Source organism: Lemur catta, chromosome 17 (genome assembly GCF_020740605.2).
Source record: "Lemur catta isolate mLemCat1 chromosome 17, mLemCat1.pri, whole genome shotgun sequence".
NCBI classification, from domain to species: domain Eukaryota; kingdom Metazoa; phylum Chordata; class Mammalia; order Primates; family Lemuridae; genus Lemur; species Lemur catta.
The window spans coordinates 15,175,686-15,193,442 of NC_059144.1; the positions used below are offsets into that span (position 1 = coordinate 15,175,686).

At 49.1% G+C, this 17,757-nt stretch overlaps 1 protein-coding gene across 2 annotated transcripts in view; it reads left to right on the top strand.

The window, feature by feature from the left end:
• Positions 1 to 17,757, top strand: part of RIMS4 (regulating synaptic membrane exocytosis 4) — a 48,754-nt gene that overhangs the window by 18,391 nt on the left and 12,606 nt on the right. The window contains exon 2 of one of the 2 annotated variants that reach the window (XM_045529155.1): positions 13,752 to 13,890. In XM_045529155.1, the coding sequence (XP_045385111.1) occupies positions 13,752 to 13,890 (139 nt within the window). Of the gene's footprint in view, positions 1 to 13,748; positions 13,891 to 17,757 lie in introns of both variants that reach the window. The other variant, XM_045529157.1, reaches the window with a different exon arrangement.

A 17,757-nucleotide genomic window follows, 5' to 3' on the forward strand; every position in this document is an offset into this window, starting at 1 on the left:
CCACATGTGGGATGGGCTGTGCTGATCCTGTCTCCCATCCGGGGACCACGCCCCAGTCCGCACTCCAGTCCCCCAGCTGAGTGGGAGCTTAGTCTCTTGGATGCCTCTAGTGACAGGAAAAGAGCTCACGACCTCTCAGGGGGCTCCTCCTTCCATCGACCGGCAGCTGCACTGCAGAAAGTCCTTTCCCTGTGCCCGGAGTCACCTTCGTCATTAATCCTAACGCAACGATGATACTGACAACCAACATTTGTACAGACCTTTGTTGTCCGCAAAATGCTTATTTGATTTGGGAGGCAAAAAATTCATGGAGTTAAAATTCGGATAGACCTAGGTTTAAAAACCCCCTTTCTTTTTTGTGCTACCCTATTAGCTGTGTCCTTAAACAAATGACTCAACTTCTCTGTGTCTCATTGAAAGGATTGACATGTGTCACAATTGTGACATTAAGTGTGAGATGGGCCCAGTAGAGTAGTAAGGCACTCACTTCATAGTAATTTATTATTATTATTACTAATAGTAAGACATTTCCATGGTAAAGTCAACATTCAAGAGCTTTTTACTGAGTGCTTAATGTGTGCCCAGCCCTACTACAGATGATGGGGTACATCGTGAAAAAGTTCATTAATGACAGTCATTGTTATCAATGTTATTAGTATCATTTGATTTTTACAATGCTTTGGGGACAGGTGGTAAAATCACCCATGTTTTGCTGATAGGAAGATACAGGTCAGAAAGGTTGGGGGCTTCTAAAGCCCACTCACTCAGCTGTTAAGACATGGGAAGGGGATTTATTTATTTATTTATTTATTTAGAGACAGAGTTTTGCTCTGTTGCCCAGGCTAGAGTGCCGTGGCATCAGCCTAGCTCACAGCAACCTCAAACTCCTGGGCTTAAGCAATCCTTCTGCCTCAGCCTCCCGAGTAGCTGGGACTACAGGCATGCGCCACCATGCCTGGCTAATTTTTTTTTCTATATATATTTTTAGCTGTCCAAATCATTTCTTTCTATTTTTAGTAGAGACGGGGTCTCGCTCTTGCTCAGGCTGGTCTCGAACTCCTGACCTCAAACAATCCTCCCACCTCGGCCTCCTAGAATGCTAATATTAAAGGCATGAGCTACCACGCCCGGCCGGGAAGGGGATTTAATCCATGCCTTCCATCTCACACTCTTCTCTTCTCCCATCTTCCACGGGCTTCTGCGACAGTCTGTATGTACAGGAAAAAAGAAAGGAAGGCAGGGAGGGGCAGACCATTACGCACAGAGGTAAGGGGCTCCCCCAGCCTTAGCCTCTGTGGTTCCTACTGTGCCAAGCAGTTTCTGGACAACTGTGTGGACCTTTCTCCTGTCCCTCAGTATTCCACCAAAGAAATCTAGTTATGATGCTTTTGAGCATCTTACAGGCCAAAAGGAGTCCTCAGGGAGCATTGTGTGACTTGGCTATTCTGCCAGCTCTCCTGGGGTTGGGTTTGCGGCTGGAGTGTGGTCTGAGTCCGCAGATCTGCCCTGCCAGCTGCAGGTGCAGCGGATACCTTGTCTACCGTCCACAGCCTCCACTCCACCCTGAGTCACTGCCTGGTGCCCACAGTGCGGCTTCCCCCAGTCGAGGCCTCATCAGATCTGTTGGGTCGAAGACTGGCCTGGCTGGCCCCTGAATGTCCCCTGCTCCCGGCCTCCTTCCCATCCTCGGAAAGTGAGCAGGAGTTTTTTGTTTTCTCGCCCAGGGGAACTGGCTGCTCAGCCTGATCTCTTCCCACGGGGTGAAAGGCCCTGCCCCCAGTAAAGAAACCTCAGGCATCAACAAGGAAATGAAAGAAATGTTGTAGTTAACGGGGGTCCCCATTATCAGACACACACACAAGTTCGTTGCTGGCGAGGTGGGTCCCCAGCCAATGGCTCTCGTGTCTTCTGCCCTGTACAAGATGTCAAGTTACGCCTCCCTCCTACAAGTCTTCTTTGCCAGAGTGCTCTCTAGCACACCCTCAGCTGTTCTATCCCTGTCTCCTCTTTGGGGTCCTCTTCATTTATCAGGCAAATCTAATTTCTAGTAGCCCCTGACAGTGGAGAAACCTTAAGTTGGGAGTCAAGAGACCAAGTTCTAGGCCAGCTCTGCCTAATTAGAAATTTCTGCAATGATGGAGATGTTCTGTGCCTGAACTGCTCAATACTACAGCTACGAGCACGTGCGGCTGTTCTGCACTTGAAATGTGGTCGGTGCAACTGAGGACCGAATTCTTTACTTTTTTAAAGTTTCATTAATTTAAGTAGTTAGTGGCTGCTGTATTGGGCAACACACCTCTAGACCCAGCACTGGATGTGTTGAGCTGTGAGACCTTGAGCAAGTTTCTTCCCTGCCCTGGGAAGATGAAAGGATGTCGTTGGAGAAATCAAAAGAGAGGCTGCCTGGAATAGAGACTTTGATCTGGGAGATTCCAGCTCTGCCATATACCAGCTTTGTGCCTCAGTTTCCTCATTTGTAAAGGGATCATAATTAAAGTCACCTCACAAGGTTAAAATGAGGTCTAAATGAGATACAATTCTACAAATGCCCCATTCCCAGTAGGCTCTTGACAAACTGTAGAAGTAGTTTTAGCCATTATACCTGCTTATGTTACCCTCTTGCCTCTTTGGAAATCTCTGACAATTCTTGTTCTTGCTCCAAATGTTTATAAAATGCTTACTTTCAGGGCTAGAGTTCATAACCTTGAACCTCTTGAAATTATATGCATGTTATATCATTGTGCATCTGTATTTTTTTCCTGGGGAAAACCAAAATTTTTCTCTGGGGAAAAACAGCTTCCAGCAGATTTTCAAAGAAGTTCAAAAGGTTTAGGAACTGCAGGAGGGAAAGAAACTGGTATTCATAGTGCACGTGGAACAGGACTGCCAGTGTTCCTGTCCCTTCCCTGCCACCTCCAAGTTTGTTAGACTTCAGCTTCCCCATCTGTAAAGCAGGGATAACATAGGATGTATTTCACAGGCTGCTGTGGGGATTGAGTAAACGAATCCACGTAAAGTGTGTAGCTTAGCACCTGGCACCTGTGCCCAGTGAACGTTGGATGCTTTTATCACCACGTCATCATCACCATCGTTTCCATCCGTCGTATGCCAGGCCTGGCGCAAGGTGTGTCTGTCTTCCAAAGTCTGCCCTCCCCGCCTGTCACATCCTCCTGAGCCTCATCTCACATTGCTAACCCTTGCTCCATCGCCTCCGGCCACTCTGGCCTCGTTGTTCATCGAATGTACCAGACTGAAGTCTGCCACGGGCCCTCGTGTTTCTGTTCCCTGTGTTGGGAAGGCTTTCCTCCACGTAGCCACAGGGCTGCTGCCTTTACCTCCTTCAGGGCTTCACCCACGTGCCCTAGTGAGGCCTCCCTGACCACTCTGTTCCAGAGAAACACACATCCTTCCACTCACTCACCGCTTTCTAGCATCCTCTTTGTCTTTACGTATTTGGCCTAATGTTTGCTTGCCTCTCCTAGAATGGAGCTTCAGGAGGACAGTTTGTTTTTTCTTATTTTGTTTCCTGCTCTAGGTCCAGTGCATAGAACAGTGCTTGACACTGAAGGTTCTCAAAAACAAACCTTCATGAATGAGTGAATAAATGGGTGAATGAATGAATCTCATCTAGTCTGAGATGGGCTCCTGTAGGGTTCCCAAACTCTGCCAAGTATCTCCTATGTGATATTTTCAATCAACAAATAATCCCTGTACCTTCCTCTGTGCCAGGTTAGGTCTCAGGTTCTAGGGATAGAAAGATGAATGAGAACATCTCAGTTCTTGTGGAACTCACAGGCACGTGGGTACGGTTCTCTTCCGAGCACTTAGCGCAGTTGTAACTATGGAATTGTGCTGCCATCCTGTTTGCTGTCTGTCTTTCACTCGAGACCGGAAGAGCTCGCAGAGGGCTCCTATCTGTCTTGTTCAGTGCTGCATCCTCAGCACTAGTACAGGGGCCGGGACATTCACCTGGTGTGTGGATGACAGATACAGGGTGTAGCGGGATAGGGACCAGCAGAGGGGTCTGTGGATGTATCAGGAAGGAGCAACTGGCCCTGCCTGGGAAAGGGTGGGACAGAGCGGGGTGGGGCAGATTTGCAAGGGAATCAAGGAAGCTTCTGTCCCTTGGCAGCTTGCCACTCTCACTTGGCCAACCATGAAGCCACTCGGGAATGATAGGAGGGTGGTACCTTCCCCACCCTCAGGAGGCTGGGTGGCCCTTCTATATTTCAGCTTCTGCCTGAGCTTCTGTCCTTGGAGTTAAAAATAGGCAAGGATGGGAGCACAAGGACATGCTGTCCTTCTCTGCCACTGAGCAGTGATTCTGCTACCTCTTCTCAAAGGGGGCTGTAGGGCAGCAGGTTTGAGAAGCCAATAGCTTAAAGAATTATCCCTCCCTACCCCCTTGAGGACAAGCACAGACTTCTCTTTCCCCAATCTGCCAGGACTCTAAATGAGCTGTGGAATGTCACAGCTGGAAGAGCTCCCTGGGGGATGTAGACATCTGGCAGGAAGCCCATCACCCTCCGGGCCTGGGACCTTGGCAGACATCACAAATCAGTCAAGGCCCCCTTTCCTGGGACCATGGCAGGCATCACCAATCAATCACGGCACCCTTTTCTGCCAAATCCAGACACAGTCTAAGAATTCTTAACACAGGGTATTTCAGGCAACAGCTCCCAGAGTTGGCAAAAAAGAGAAAACCTATTTATCATCCCCAATCTAGTCCATTCGCCTCATGGTAGGAAAACTGAAGCTCAGAGAGAGGCAGAAACTTGTCTGATGTCACACAGGAAGGCAGTAGAGGAGCTGGGACGAGACCCAGGAGTTCTGATTCCCTGCCAAGGCTTTTTTTTTTTTTTTTTTTTTCTGTCTGTTGCATCCTCTTTCCACCAGAACTAAAGTTTGTATGTGCAAAAGAAGGGCTTTTAACCTATGGACTGCAGCACCCCCAGTTTTATGCACCATATTGTGTGTATGTACTGGCAGATCCTTTTCTAAGAAAAGAGAGAATAGATTTCATCAGCTCTCAAGAGGTTCTTTGAACAACCAAGAAGGCGAAGAAATCAGAAAGGACAGTGAGTAGAATGTGCTAAAGTCTTGCTACTCAATGTGTGGGCCACAGGCCAGCAGCACTGGCCTCACCCAGGAGCTGTTAGAAATGCAGAACCTCAGGCCCCACTCGGGACCTACTGGATCACAATCTGCATTTAACGAGATTCTCAGGTGAGTCATCTGCACATTCAAGTTTGAGAAGCACAGGGCTGGGTTCTATTCAGCCTTTGATTTCTGCGTGGCATACCTGCTGAGTACCAGCAAGCGCTTTGCCAGTCTGGATAGACGTGGTCCCTGCACTCATTTGAGAGAGTGGAAAGAACTGAGTTGCCTTAGCCAGGATGGGGCCCAGCTGCTCTGCAAGGCTGCTAAGGCCAAGTCAAGGCAGGTGTTCGTTTAAACTGAAGATAAAGCGTAGTGCTTCCTATTCAAGGAGTATGAGACCCCAGCATGCATTAAGCAGGTGAGTGGGAGGTTCTTGTTGGGAAGCCTGAGCAGGCTCTGGGTTAGCTGCCGTCCTGCAGAGACGACTGGAGAGAGACTGGATTTTAAGCAGTTGTGGGATGTGGATGAGCTGAGCTGGAGTGACAGGCGGTGTGCTGCTTGAGGCCAGCGTCACTAGCAGCCTCTGGTGCTGGGAACGCCTTGACTAAGGTGGGTTTGCTCTGGTGAGTGCTGGTGTCAGGTGGTTCCAGCTGGTTCTAACCAGTCTTACTGATCCTGGCTCGTTCTCCTGGGTCTGGTAGGCTCTGAAGGAAGCTGGCCATGCATCGATTGAGGAAGGTGGTGGTGGGGAGCCTGAGGCTTGCCCTCGTGGGCCTGGGAAGAAGGAATTCCATCACCCCAACCCTATCCCATCCCCCACGTCTCTGCTTCCCATGTCCCTACTGCATATTTTCATCCGTGAGCTTTTGTGGGGATACGAGTGCACATGTGTATTCTGAAGATGACGTGCCTAACGTCCAAACTGCACAGCTCGGGCCTCATTTGGTCTTTGCAGCAGTCTTCCTGTGCCGCCTCTGCTTGTCCCCACGCTATAGGCTCCTTGACTCTCTGGGGGTCAGAGTAGAATAGGGGTTAACAACCAAGCCCGGGAGATGAGATAGGATGGAAGACAGAGAGAGAGAGAGAGAGAGAGAGAGAGAGAGAGAGAGAGAACACACGCGCATAAGCTTTTGAAGATTTAATTCACATAAAAGTGCAGTTCAGTGGGTTTTAGTGTATTTACATAGTTGTACAGTCATCACCACAATCAAATGTAGAACATTTTTGCCACCCCAAAAAGAAACCCTGTACCCGTTAGCAGTCACTTCCCATTCCCCACTCACTCTGGCCCCTGGCAACCACTAGTCTGCTTTCCATCTCTATGGATTTGCCTGCCTTGGGTATTTAATATAAATAGAGTCATAAAATATATGGTCTTTTGTGTCTGGCTTCTTTTGCGTAGATATCAAGGTTCATCTCTGTTGTAGCATGTATCAGTACTTCATTCTTTTTTATGGCTGAATAATATTCCATTGTGTGGATATACCACAGTTTGTTTATCCATTCATCTGTCAGTGGACATTTGGGCTGTTTCCATTTTTTGATTATTATGATTAATGCTGCTGCAAACATTTGTGTTCAACCCTTTGTGTGAACTGAATGGATTTGTTTTGCGTTCTGTCTCTCTACCACTTGTTTTGGGACCTTGGGCAAACTGCTTCAGTTCTCAGAGCCTCAGTTTTCTGAGAGTTTCTGGGAATTGGGAACACTACTGTACATCTCAGAGTATTGATGATGATAGTGGCTCTAATTTATGGAGTGCCTTTATCTTACTTTGACATTCACTGTACAAATGTTATGTCATTGAATTCAGCCCCACAAGGGGCATAATAGGATTTATTTCACAGTTAATTTGGATCTGTGTTATAAGGAGCTAACATGCTACTCTGTGATAACAGATCACTTGGTGGCTTGAAGAGTTCTTTCCAGTATGTGTGCTGGGGAGGGAGCTCTCCATGGTCCCCTACACCTTTGACATTTCCTCATTAGTAGAGGCCATATTTCTTTCTTTTCCTTTTCTTTTGTACTTAAAAATAATTTTTTAAAAAAACATACATGGAGAAAATTGCAGTGACTGGAAGAGTCCCTCATGGTTCCATCATTCCTCTGTCATGAGAACAGCATGTCCCAGATAGGGCTTTCTCTTTTACCCTATCCCACAAGGATTCATGCAATAGAGCCACAGCTAACTTATAAAGGATGTTTAATGTGAGCAAGAACTAAACCTTTGTTCTGTAAGCCCCTGAGATTTGGGGGTCATTCGTTATCACAGCATCACCTAGTGAGAACCAACTAACACATTTAATCCTTACAACAATATGTGTGGTGGATTCTATTATTATTTCTATTTTACGAGGGAGCTTAGGCTCAGATAGGCTCAGTAACTTTCTTTAGTTTACTCAGAAAGTGGCAGAGGGATGCTTCAAGTCCCAAACCCAGTTATTCTGGCTCCGGAGCCTGTTCTCTGAGGAAGCGGAAGTATGTGGGCTGTGTTTGGTGAATGATGAGTAATCCAGTGTGGATGGAACACCTGGTAAGTGCATCACGTCACACTTGTAGTATAGGTTTGGGGCAAATCCTGGAAGTCTTGAATGCTGTGTGGATTGTGAAGCTTCCCGGTGCCAGATGGAGCCATAGACTCAACCTTTTGCCCACACCCAACCCCTTCCAGAGCTTGTTCAGCTTGTTCCTAGTGCTGGTGGGAATGGCTCCCTGGGAAAAGACAACCATTTGTGGGAACAGTGAATTGCTGAAATGCCCCTTCTTTGAAAAGCCTTCCCGTGTTGGCTGGAACAGAGTGAATGACTTTCCTCTGACCACCCCTGCTAAGTGCAGGACCTGCCCCCACCCCAAATACATTTGCTCTACATCCAGAAATTTTTGTCCTTAATCTTTAGTTCCACATTTTTGCCTCTCTCTCTACATGTTTTCCATTAGTCAACATAACCTTGGGTTGTACCGGAAGGTAGCACTTGCATGTACAATGAAATCTTAGGATTTTATTTGCAATCAAGTATAATTCAGCATCGAAACCATTCTACTTACAACGAGACCCTGCCTCTGCCTCCAGTGCTGTATTAATTACCCTTCTCCTTGCTCCCATAAAATTCTGTGTATCTCTCTGCCCTTACACTAGACTATGTTGTAATTATAACACCTTGTGTTATAATTGCCCCTTTACTTGTCTGTCTCTTCTGACTGGGAGTTTCAGCAAGGTCTGGGTTTAATTCATCTGTGTTATGAGTCTCCAGCACAGGCTATGGCACTGAATAGGCAATTAGTAACAGTTTGTTGAATGAATAATAATTGCTTATCTGTTTCATCTCCCCTCCCCCCTCCACTACCTGTAAGGACAAAGACTGTGTCTTATACAAATCCCCAGTGCCAGGAAAAGCATGGCATAGGAAATGAGCTCAGTAAATGTATATTTTGCTGGATAAGTGAAAATAACATTTCCTGCCAGGGGCAGAACCCTTTAGAGTTGCAGAGCACATTTGTATACATCACCCAGTTGATTCTCTCAAAATCTTCCCTCTCCCTCTTTATTCTCAAATCCTTGTCATTTGCCCTTTGCTGCTCTTCCTTCCACTCATTTCATCTGTGTCTTTATGATCTTTCCCTCTTCCTCCTTCAAATCCTCTTGGAAAACTGTCCGAGGCATTCATCCTGCCCCACCCTTACTCCCAAGTGTAAAGCAGCCTAAAGTGCAAAAATTGCACTCTGGTCTGCATTGAACCAAACTCATGCTCCCACTTGACGGCTTTGCCATCTTGGGCAGATTCATTAACCCCTGAGCTGCAGCTTTCTCTTCTGGAAATGGAGACAATACTTACCTTCACTGGTGGTTGGAGGATTAAGCAAAGGGGTGAATCTCAAGCACTTCCCATAGGCTCTGGTTGAACTCAGTAAGTGGTAGTGCCTGTCTTTCTGGGAAAGGTTGATTCTTTGAGAGTGGGATTTCGGGTGTCAGCAAGCCAATGGGAAGGAATTGTGGTTTAAAACAGACACAGGATGAGGAGGCCCGATTGTTCTGAAATCTCCCTTTCTTGTGGGCCCCACCTCTGCACCAGGCAGGCCCAGTCTCTGCACCCGGTCAGCACCACGGACAGTTCCTGCGGCCTCCAGCTCTTCAGCTACTAGACTCAATAGCATCCAAGAGGCCTTCATTTGCAAGTCATACCTTTATTTTATGTATCACCGAGGGAGCTAAAACATGTCAGAATTTAACTCTGACATGCCATGGGTTGTCATTCACATCTCAATTTTGGAGATGTTGAAAAATGCTTGTCTTTGAACCTATGAAATAATGACAGTTTACTAGAGGTGGTACCAGTGAGCAGTTGACTGTGGCCCTTAGAAGAGTTAATAGTAATAGCCAGCATTTATTGAATGCCAGCTGTGTTCCAGGCCTTTTTCACTCCATCCTCCCCATCCTAGATGTTGTCTACCCTCTATAATTCTTTTAACAAAGATTACTTTTGGGGAATATAAATGTGAGACAGATATACAGTAAACCAACAGTCTTTCCACCATTCTTCTTCCCAAAATATTCCAGTCCTGAGCCTCACTTCTTCAGAGCATTGCTTCCTGCTGATTGATAATTGAAGGCATTAACCTTACAGTCCACACCGTGGTTAACCCATTTGAAAAGCATTTCAAATACATATCCTATGACCCAACAGTGGCACTCCTAGGTATGTGCCCAAGAACTGTGAACAAATGGTCACCAAAAGACATAAAAAATGTTTTTGACAGAGCTATTTGTAACAGCCCCATAAAGGAGACTACCCAGATGCTCATCAACTATAGAATGGATGAAAATTATTTTGATATATTTGCACAGTGTATGACAATAAAGCCATGAGAATGAATGAACTGCAATGGAACAATCAACATGGATGAACCTGACAAACATAATGTTGAGTAAAAGAAGCCAGACACTAGGTAATATACACTAGATGATTTTATGTATACAAAAGTACAAAGTAGGCAAAACCAGTCTGTGCTGTTAGGAGTTAGGATAGTGCTACTGTTGGAGGGGAAGTAACTGGAAGTGTGCAGAGGGCTTCTGGGACATTGTTAATGTTCTGTTTCTTGATCTGGGTGTTGGTTCCATAAATGAGTTCACTTTGTAATATTCATCAAGGTATATACACTTACAACATGCACTATATAACTGTAGAGTTTTCTGTGTGTATATTATACTGCAACAAATAGTTGTTTTAAAAGCACTTTTTTCCAGAAGAGAAGAGAATGCTGAGATGTGTGTGTGCAGAATGATGAGTAAGAAATTTTGGGGGGTTGCTGGTCAAATGGGATATTTAGAACAACTCAGTGTGAGTAGAATGCAGAGCATACTGGGGAAAAGTAAAAAGAAAACGAGGCTGGAAACGTAAGTTGGGACCAGGTCAGAAAGACAGTGTGTGTTAAGCCTTTGGAGTTTGTTCTGCAAGCAGTGAGGTGCCATTGGAGGTTTTTGATCAAAGAGATGATGTGTGCAGGGCTGAGGTTTGGAAGGCTCATGCAGGCCATGGGGTGGAGAGGAAACTGGTAGAAGAGGACACCTGGGTAGTGGGGACACCAGTTAGCGTAGAGGGAGAAACTGAGTCACAGAGGCTAAGTGACTTGCTCAAGATCACACAATTAAATAGAGTAACTCAGGCAGTCAGGCTCCATCGTCCATACCTGAAGACGCACCAGAAGTATTAGTGAATGGCTGTGGACTGTGAAAGAGCGAGACATTGGCAGTTAGGAGACCTGAATTCTAATACCGACGCGGTCATTGACTCGTTTCCCTCTTTGGGCTTCTGTTGCTCTCTATACGGTGAAGGTGTTGGTCTGGGTGATCCCTAAGTTCCCTCCAAGTGGGATCTTTGATTTTAAAGGAAGGCAAATCTGATAGCTCTAGGGAGGAGATGGGGAAGGTAAGGACCCCCACAGAAGTCTTCAGGGTTTGTGCCTCCACAGCCTGTCCTTGGAGACACAGCCAGAGGCGACACTAGCACTCCAGAGGCCTGAGTGCCTGCAGGTGTCTCAGCCCTTGATTTTCAGATGGATTTCAAGATCCAGGCAAGGGAGGCCTGTGGGGCTGAAGTCACTGGGAGTAATGAGGCCAGGGAGAGGCTGACGGTGGAAGAAGAAGAGGCAGCAGTCTCCAGGGTGTTTATCTCAGAGGGACAAGGATGGCAGCCGCTGTGGGAAGGGGACGCAGTGAGCCGCAGGCCTTGGTGCTTCTCATCCTGGTATAACTCAGAGCTCTTGTGTCTAGGGGAACTTCACAGGCTGCTATATGGACTTGGAGTGGGCACTCATAGTGACGGGATTGGATGCTGGTCAGTGACATGGTCAGGGAGCCTGGGGACCTGGAGCAAGCCATGGACCCTCACTCAGCTTTGGGTGTCTCATCGGGAAGACAAAGTGGATAATGCCCATCTTCAGTGAAATGTCGAGGTGGGGAATGGCTGTGTTCGCTCCTCCCTCTCACCACCACAATCCCGGGATCTCTTCTGGTTAAGAGTCCAGGATCTGTTTCCGCACAGACCTCGGTTTCAAACCCAGCTCTGTCTTGCCTGGTGTAGCCTTGCACAAGTTGCCAAACTGCTCTGAGCCTGTTTCTTTATTGTAAAATTAGGATAATAATACTTTTGGAGCTACGGTGGGTTAAATTATATGTATAATAGTAGTTGGTACAGGATAAATACTAAAAATAATGGTATCTGCTCTTATAATTTATCATTGTCAGTTTATTATCCTGTTCCTTAGGAACACTTGCTTTTGGGAGAAGGCACATCAAACACATTCATATGCAGGTATAAACTACGGAGGAAGATGTACTTGTTTTCTTTGTTGGAGAATTTGCATTTTTCTTGGCGATATGTCCTAAAGCCAGTTAGATTAATCACACTTTAGTGGGGATGGGCAGCGTGGGTGCTGTCCCTGGTGCTGGATGGCAGTGAGGGAGGGACGAGCTTGCTCTGTAAACACAGGCATCGGCTGGGCCAGCCGGTCAGTCTCAGGGCAGGTTTCCCCAAGGCTGACCCTGCGATGGGATCCGTGTGCAGGCGGTGTATGAGGAAGGTGCCCCCAGAGGAGACTTGGGGGTGCCGGACAAGGAAGGAGAGAGGCAGCTGAGGGTGTGCTCTCAGGCAGATCCCACAGATGTGGCCCAGCCTGTGTGTAGGTGGCCCCGGAACCCATGTTAAGCCTCAGAGTTGTTCTGACCTGAGACAAAGGAGATGAGGGTCCAGTGAGTCTTTGATGAAGGGGCAGGGCAGGGAATAGGTGGCGTCATACATTTCCAGACACTTCTAGCTCTGCCTTTGGGGGGTGGGAGTGGGCTCAGTAGCCCAAGGGAAGACCCCCCCTCCTCAAAAAACAACTGTGGGGTACCGGTACTGATTGTCAGAAGCCACCGCACACTAAAGTGGGAAGGGAGCTCTCAAAAGTTGTGGCATCTTGTTGTTTACTACAGCGGGTTGAACGAGGATCTGTTTCTGGTCCTGGTGAAAAATGCATCTATTAGGGTGGCAGCGAGACAGTTGGCGAGGGCACATTTGGGGAGCCCGCTCTCTGCAGTGACTTGGCTCCTTTTGTTTAGCACCTACTGCATGCCTGGCACTGTGGTGAACGTTCTGGCATTTAACCCTCTCGACACCTCCACAGGGCAGGTGCCATCCACATGCCTGAGGTCTTTGTACCTGGGCCATCTGGTTGCAAAGCCAGGCTTACCTGTGTGGGGGGCTAGGGGTGTTGCGAGGCTCAAACAGGGGACTGGATGGGAAGTGCTTTGGGGGCCGCAGAGTGCCACGCAGCTGTGAAGCACACCTCTGGGGATCGAGTCATTTGTCATGCTTTGCTCCTCCCTCTTCCGGGAGAAACATGTCAGACCCAGGTGGGTGGGAGCAGGGCTGGGGATCCAGAGAGCAGGGCCTTGTGGGGAGGTGAGAAGCCCGGCAGGTGTCCCCCGCCTGCACCTGCAGGAGGTGCTCTGTCGTGGTCTGTATCCCCAGCAGGGAGGGGTGTTTGTCCCCGTACACATGACTGTGCTTGTGTGTGTGTGTGTGTGTGTGTGTGTGTGTGTGTGTGTGTGTGTGTGTATGTGTGCGTGTGTGTAGGGACATCTCTATGTCTGTGAGTCTGTGTTTCTGAATGTGCGTGTACCTGTTTCTGTGTCACTCTGTGTCAACTCTGAGGCTTCTCTGCCACGCACAGAGAAACAGAAACTGGGGGCAGGGAGGCTGCAGGTACAAGTTAGGGAAAAAACAAATGGCGGAATGGAGAGGGGGGGTCAGAGACCCTGGTTAAATCCATGCAAAGCGCTCGACAGAGTGTGACACGTAGTAGATATTCAACAAGTGGTAGCTGAAGAGGAGGAGGAGAAGTGATTTGGAGAAGGCTGCAGGGGAGAAATGAACTCGAGGGGGAGAAAAAGTACACGTAACTGAACCCACCAGTAATCAGAACTCACGTGATACTGGTGTTGGGGGTGGGGTGGCTGGTGAGGTCAGGGGCCTGAGGAGGTTGGTGGGCCAGGGTGGAGGCTGAAGCTGGGCAGCCACCAGCCGCTCAAGCACTAACCAGATGGCTCGTCTCTCTGTCCCCCTCCCACCTGTATCTCTCTCCCCATGTCTCCTGGCCCTTTTGCCCAGAAGGGGACAGCCGGAGGCTGAAGGGAGCCATCCAGAGGAGCACGGAGACAGGCCTGGCCGTGGAGATGCCCAGCCGGACGCTGCGCCAGGCCAGCCACGAGTCCATCGAGGACAGCATGAACAGCTACGGCTCAGAGGGCAAGTGAGTGTGGGGCCCGCCAGCCCTCCTGGCTCTTGCAGCTCCCTGTGGTGGGGGGTGGGCGAGCCTGGGCAACACCTCTCAGAGCCCTGGGTCAGCCTCAGGCTGCGGGACCCTTGGCTCAGGGCTCCCGGGCCGTGCCCATCTTCGGAAAGCAGCGAGAGTGAGCAGAGCACGGGCTCCGGTGCGTGACCGCCTGGATCCGGATCCTGCCCCACCCCTTTCCTGTTATGTGACCCTCAGCAGGTCACGTCTCTGTGCGACAGTTTCCTCACCTGTAAAATGGGGATAATAGTACCAATCTCATAGGGGTGCTATGAGGATTAAACATTTGTAACCATTTGATCCTGGGCTAGCACTTACAGAGCACAGGGCAGTGTTTGCACAGACGTGCTGCGTGTCGGTGTCGGGAAAGGCAGTACAGAAGGGGCTCCAGAGGGGTTTTATTGTCATGACCCTGCTTTAGTTTCTTAAGTCCCAGTTGGTTTTTAAGCATACATATTACTGCTCGGTAAAGGCGTCTCCCTTGCACCAAATCATTAAACAGGAGTGCTGCCCGGCTCCCCGTGTTTCTCTCCCCTGGCTGCATGTCAGAATCCCTGGGGAACGTGTTCAAATGCAGATTGCAGGGCCCTGCGGCACCCGAGCTGCTGAATTAGAGTCTCTGGGAGTGGAGCCCAAGAACTCCATTGCTGAAAAGCTCTCTGAAAGAAGGATTACTCTAGACTAGGGGTTTCTTATCTTTATGGACCCCTTTGAGAATTTTGGGAAAGCTTTGGGCCTGCTTTCCCCCAACACACACACACACACACACACACACACACACACACACACACACACACACACTCTAACACATACACACTCATTCTCACACACACGGTCATACAAACACACTCTTCTCCTAACTGTAGAAGGTTCCCACATTCCCCTAAAACCATCCTTGGATCCCTGGCAAAGAAACTTTCATCCAAAGCAACTTCCTTATGGTAGAGATGACTGGGGCACTCAGAGAGGTTAGGGAGCTTGCCCTGGATCACACAGCATGCTAATTAATAGGTCTGGAACCTGGGAGTCCTGACTCCCAACTGGGGGTTATTTCACGATATCACCTTGCTTCATGGCCCCAGCCATCCTCTGAAGTGGGGTGGGGGCCAGGGGTCAATGTCACGATCCTTGTGCACATGAGGAGACTGAGGCTTGGAAAAGTTAAGTGCCACACAGTCCAGTCCAGCAGCCACTAGACATACGAAGCTACTTAAATGTCAGTTAGTTCAAATAAGATGAAATATTCTGTTCCTCTCTTGCATTAGCCATATTTCAAGGGCTTGATTGCAACACGTGGCTAGTGACAGCCCTATTGGATGGCATGGAACATTTTTGTCATTGCAGACAGTGCTGGCTGAGTGGCTTGTGCAAGGGCAGACACCCAGCCGGGGAGGGGTAGGGCTGGGCTCAGCCTCCACCCTTTGCTGCCCTGGCTATCAGCAGGGGGCTCCTCCTGGTCGAAAGCCTTCCCCACCCCCAGCCCCTCCTACACTGGGCATCTCCGGCCACAGGAATGGCCTCACCTCGGCAGATGCTGCTGTTCCACCCACCTCCTAGCGAGACTTTCCGGTGGGTGAAAAGAGGAGGACAGCGGAAGGGAGAGGAGCAGGAGGAAGGGAGCCAGTGTTTTCCTGAACTTGAGAAACATGGCAAGGCAGCAAAACCTGGAGGAAGATATTCTCAGTGTTTGGGAAGCAGTGGGTCCCTGCTGACAGACGCGAGTCTCAGGGGAGCAGGAGGCTCGGGTCCTAGTCCTGGCTCTGCTGCTGAGCCCCTGGGTGGCCTTGGGCACATCTGTGGGCCTCTCTGAGCTTTGGGGGGGCCAGTAAACATCTTGTTGGCCTCATGGGCAGATGTGGAGGACCAGATTATGGGGAGGGCAACCAGCGTGGTTCAGTGAGCAGCAGCAGGGAAGTCGCACCTGTGTTCCCATTTTACAGAAGTGGAGGCGAAGGCTCAGAGAGGTCACATGACTTGCCCAAGGGGCGCATCCAGGGAGAGTTTCATGAGGAAGAAACAAGGTGCCACCACACATTGCAGATGCTCGCACTTGTTAACATTTGTACGACCAAAGAGTCCAATTATGTTACAGACAGGTTCAAAGCCAGGACTCAGGAGTGAGATAACCCTGGTTTGTGGCTCATTTGTGCTGCTTAGCAGCTGTGTGGCTTCACCTCTCTGAGCCCAGTTTCTTCTTCTATAGAAAGGGGACGGTGATAGTACAGACACTCCTAGAGTATTGTGAGGATTAAATGTGGTAATATACGTAAAAGCACTTTGAACAGTGACTGGCACCTAGCAGGCACTATGATTATTAGCTGTTATTATTGTTTGTTAATTAAGTGACTATTAGTTATTTAGCTGCTTGCAGTCAGTTGTGTTCTAATGGATATAGTGAGCCACTCCAAATACAATTGTATCTATAAAGTGCCAAGCACAGAGCAAGCCCTGAATAAATGTTAGCTGTGATGATTATTAAAAGGTTTGGGGTGGGTGTTTTGAGCCCAACTGAGGAAGAATCAGGTGGGTTGGAATCAGGTGTCCCCTGCCAGGTCTAGCAGGGAGGACGGTCTTGGCTTCCTGAGAGGGGCTGAATCTTGGTAGATTCCAGCCAAGTGCTGCCACATGCCCAACACCTAGGCAAGGAAGGGACATAGAAGGGATAGGTAGGGACATTGAGAAGGGACAGCCTCTTCCTTGTTCTGCAGGTATTTTGGGCACAGGTTGGACCCAGGTGCCAAGCTCTGATGTAGGAAGAGATGTGACTGTCCTCCCCTCTCCCCACCCCCTGGGCGTCTGCCAGCCCAGCTGGGGCTTAGAGGGAGCCTGTCTGCCTGAGCAGCCCTGGCACCGCCGGGCACATGTATTCCTGCAAGCAGGCACAGGAACGCTCCCATGTGGATGTTCATTTCGGCAAATGTGATTGAGCATCTGCAGTGTGCCAGGCAGTTGAGCTGGGCACCTCAGAGACCCTGCCCAGACCTCCACAAGCTATCCGTCTAGGGCACAGACCAGCCAACTAGCAGTGTGGGGAGATCTGCAGGGGACAGGTATAGAAAACTTGGGAAATGCCGTGTCCCCAGCCAGGCCTGAGGGGTGGAGAAGGAGTGCACGTGGGTTGGGCCACTCTGTCAGTGAGGATGTCCTGGGCTCCAGGTTGCTGAGACAAATAGCCCGTGGCTTCTGCCTTTACTATGCAAAGTGTGGGCCACAGCCGGGCAGCACTAGTGTCCCCTGGGAGCTGGTTAGAAATGTAGAACCTCAGACTCCGCCCCAGACCCACTGAATCAGAATCTGTATTTTAACAAGATCCCCAGGTGGTTTGTGTGCACGTTAAGGTAGAGAAGCCTAGGGGACACTGACCATGTGCGGGCAGTGCTCTAAATGCCTTCACGTACATGGACTCATTCCATTCTCACAACAACCTGACGGTAATGTCCCCATTTTACAGATGAGGAAAGTTCAGAGAGGGTAAGTAACTCACCCAAGGTCACATGGCCAGTAAGTGGCAGAGCCAGGATTCCAATCCAGGTATTTGGAGCCTGCCCTCAGTGATTACACTCAGCTCTTTCTCTGATTTAATGTCGCATCTATCAAGGTTTCTGGAGGTGGAAGCTTCGAGGATGCTGTCAAGGACCCACCCGTCCCCTCCACAGGGCTCAGCATGTCAGACCAGACATGTTTATACCCTGGGGCTGGGGGAGGGCTCCCTTTCCCTGAGTCCTTTTCTGCCTCATCACAAACTGGGGTTCTGTGTCTTAAGGATGGAGAGTCAACCAGCCCAGCCACCAGAGCGGGCCCGTGTCACTCAGACAAAGGGCAGGG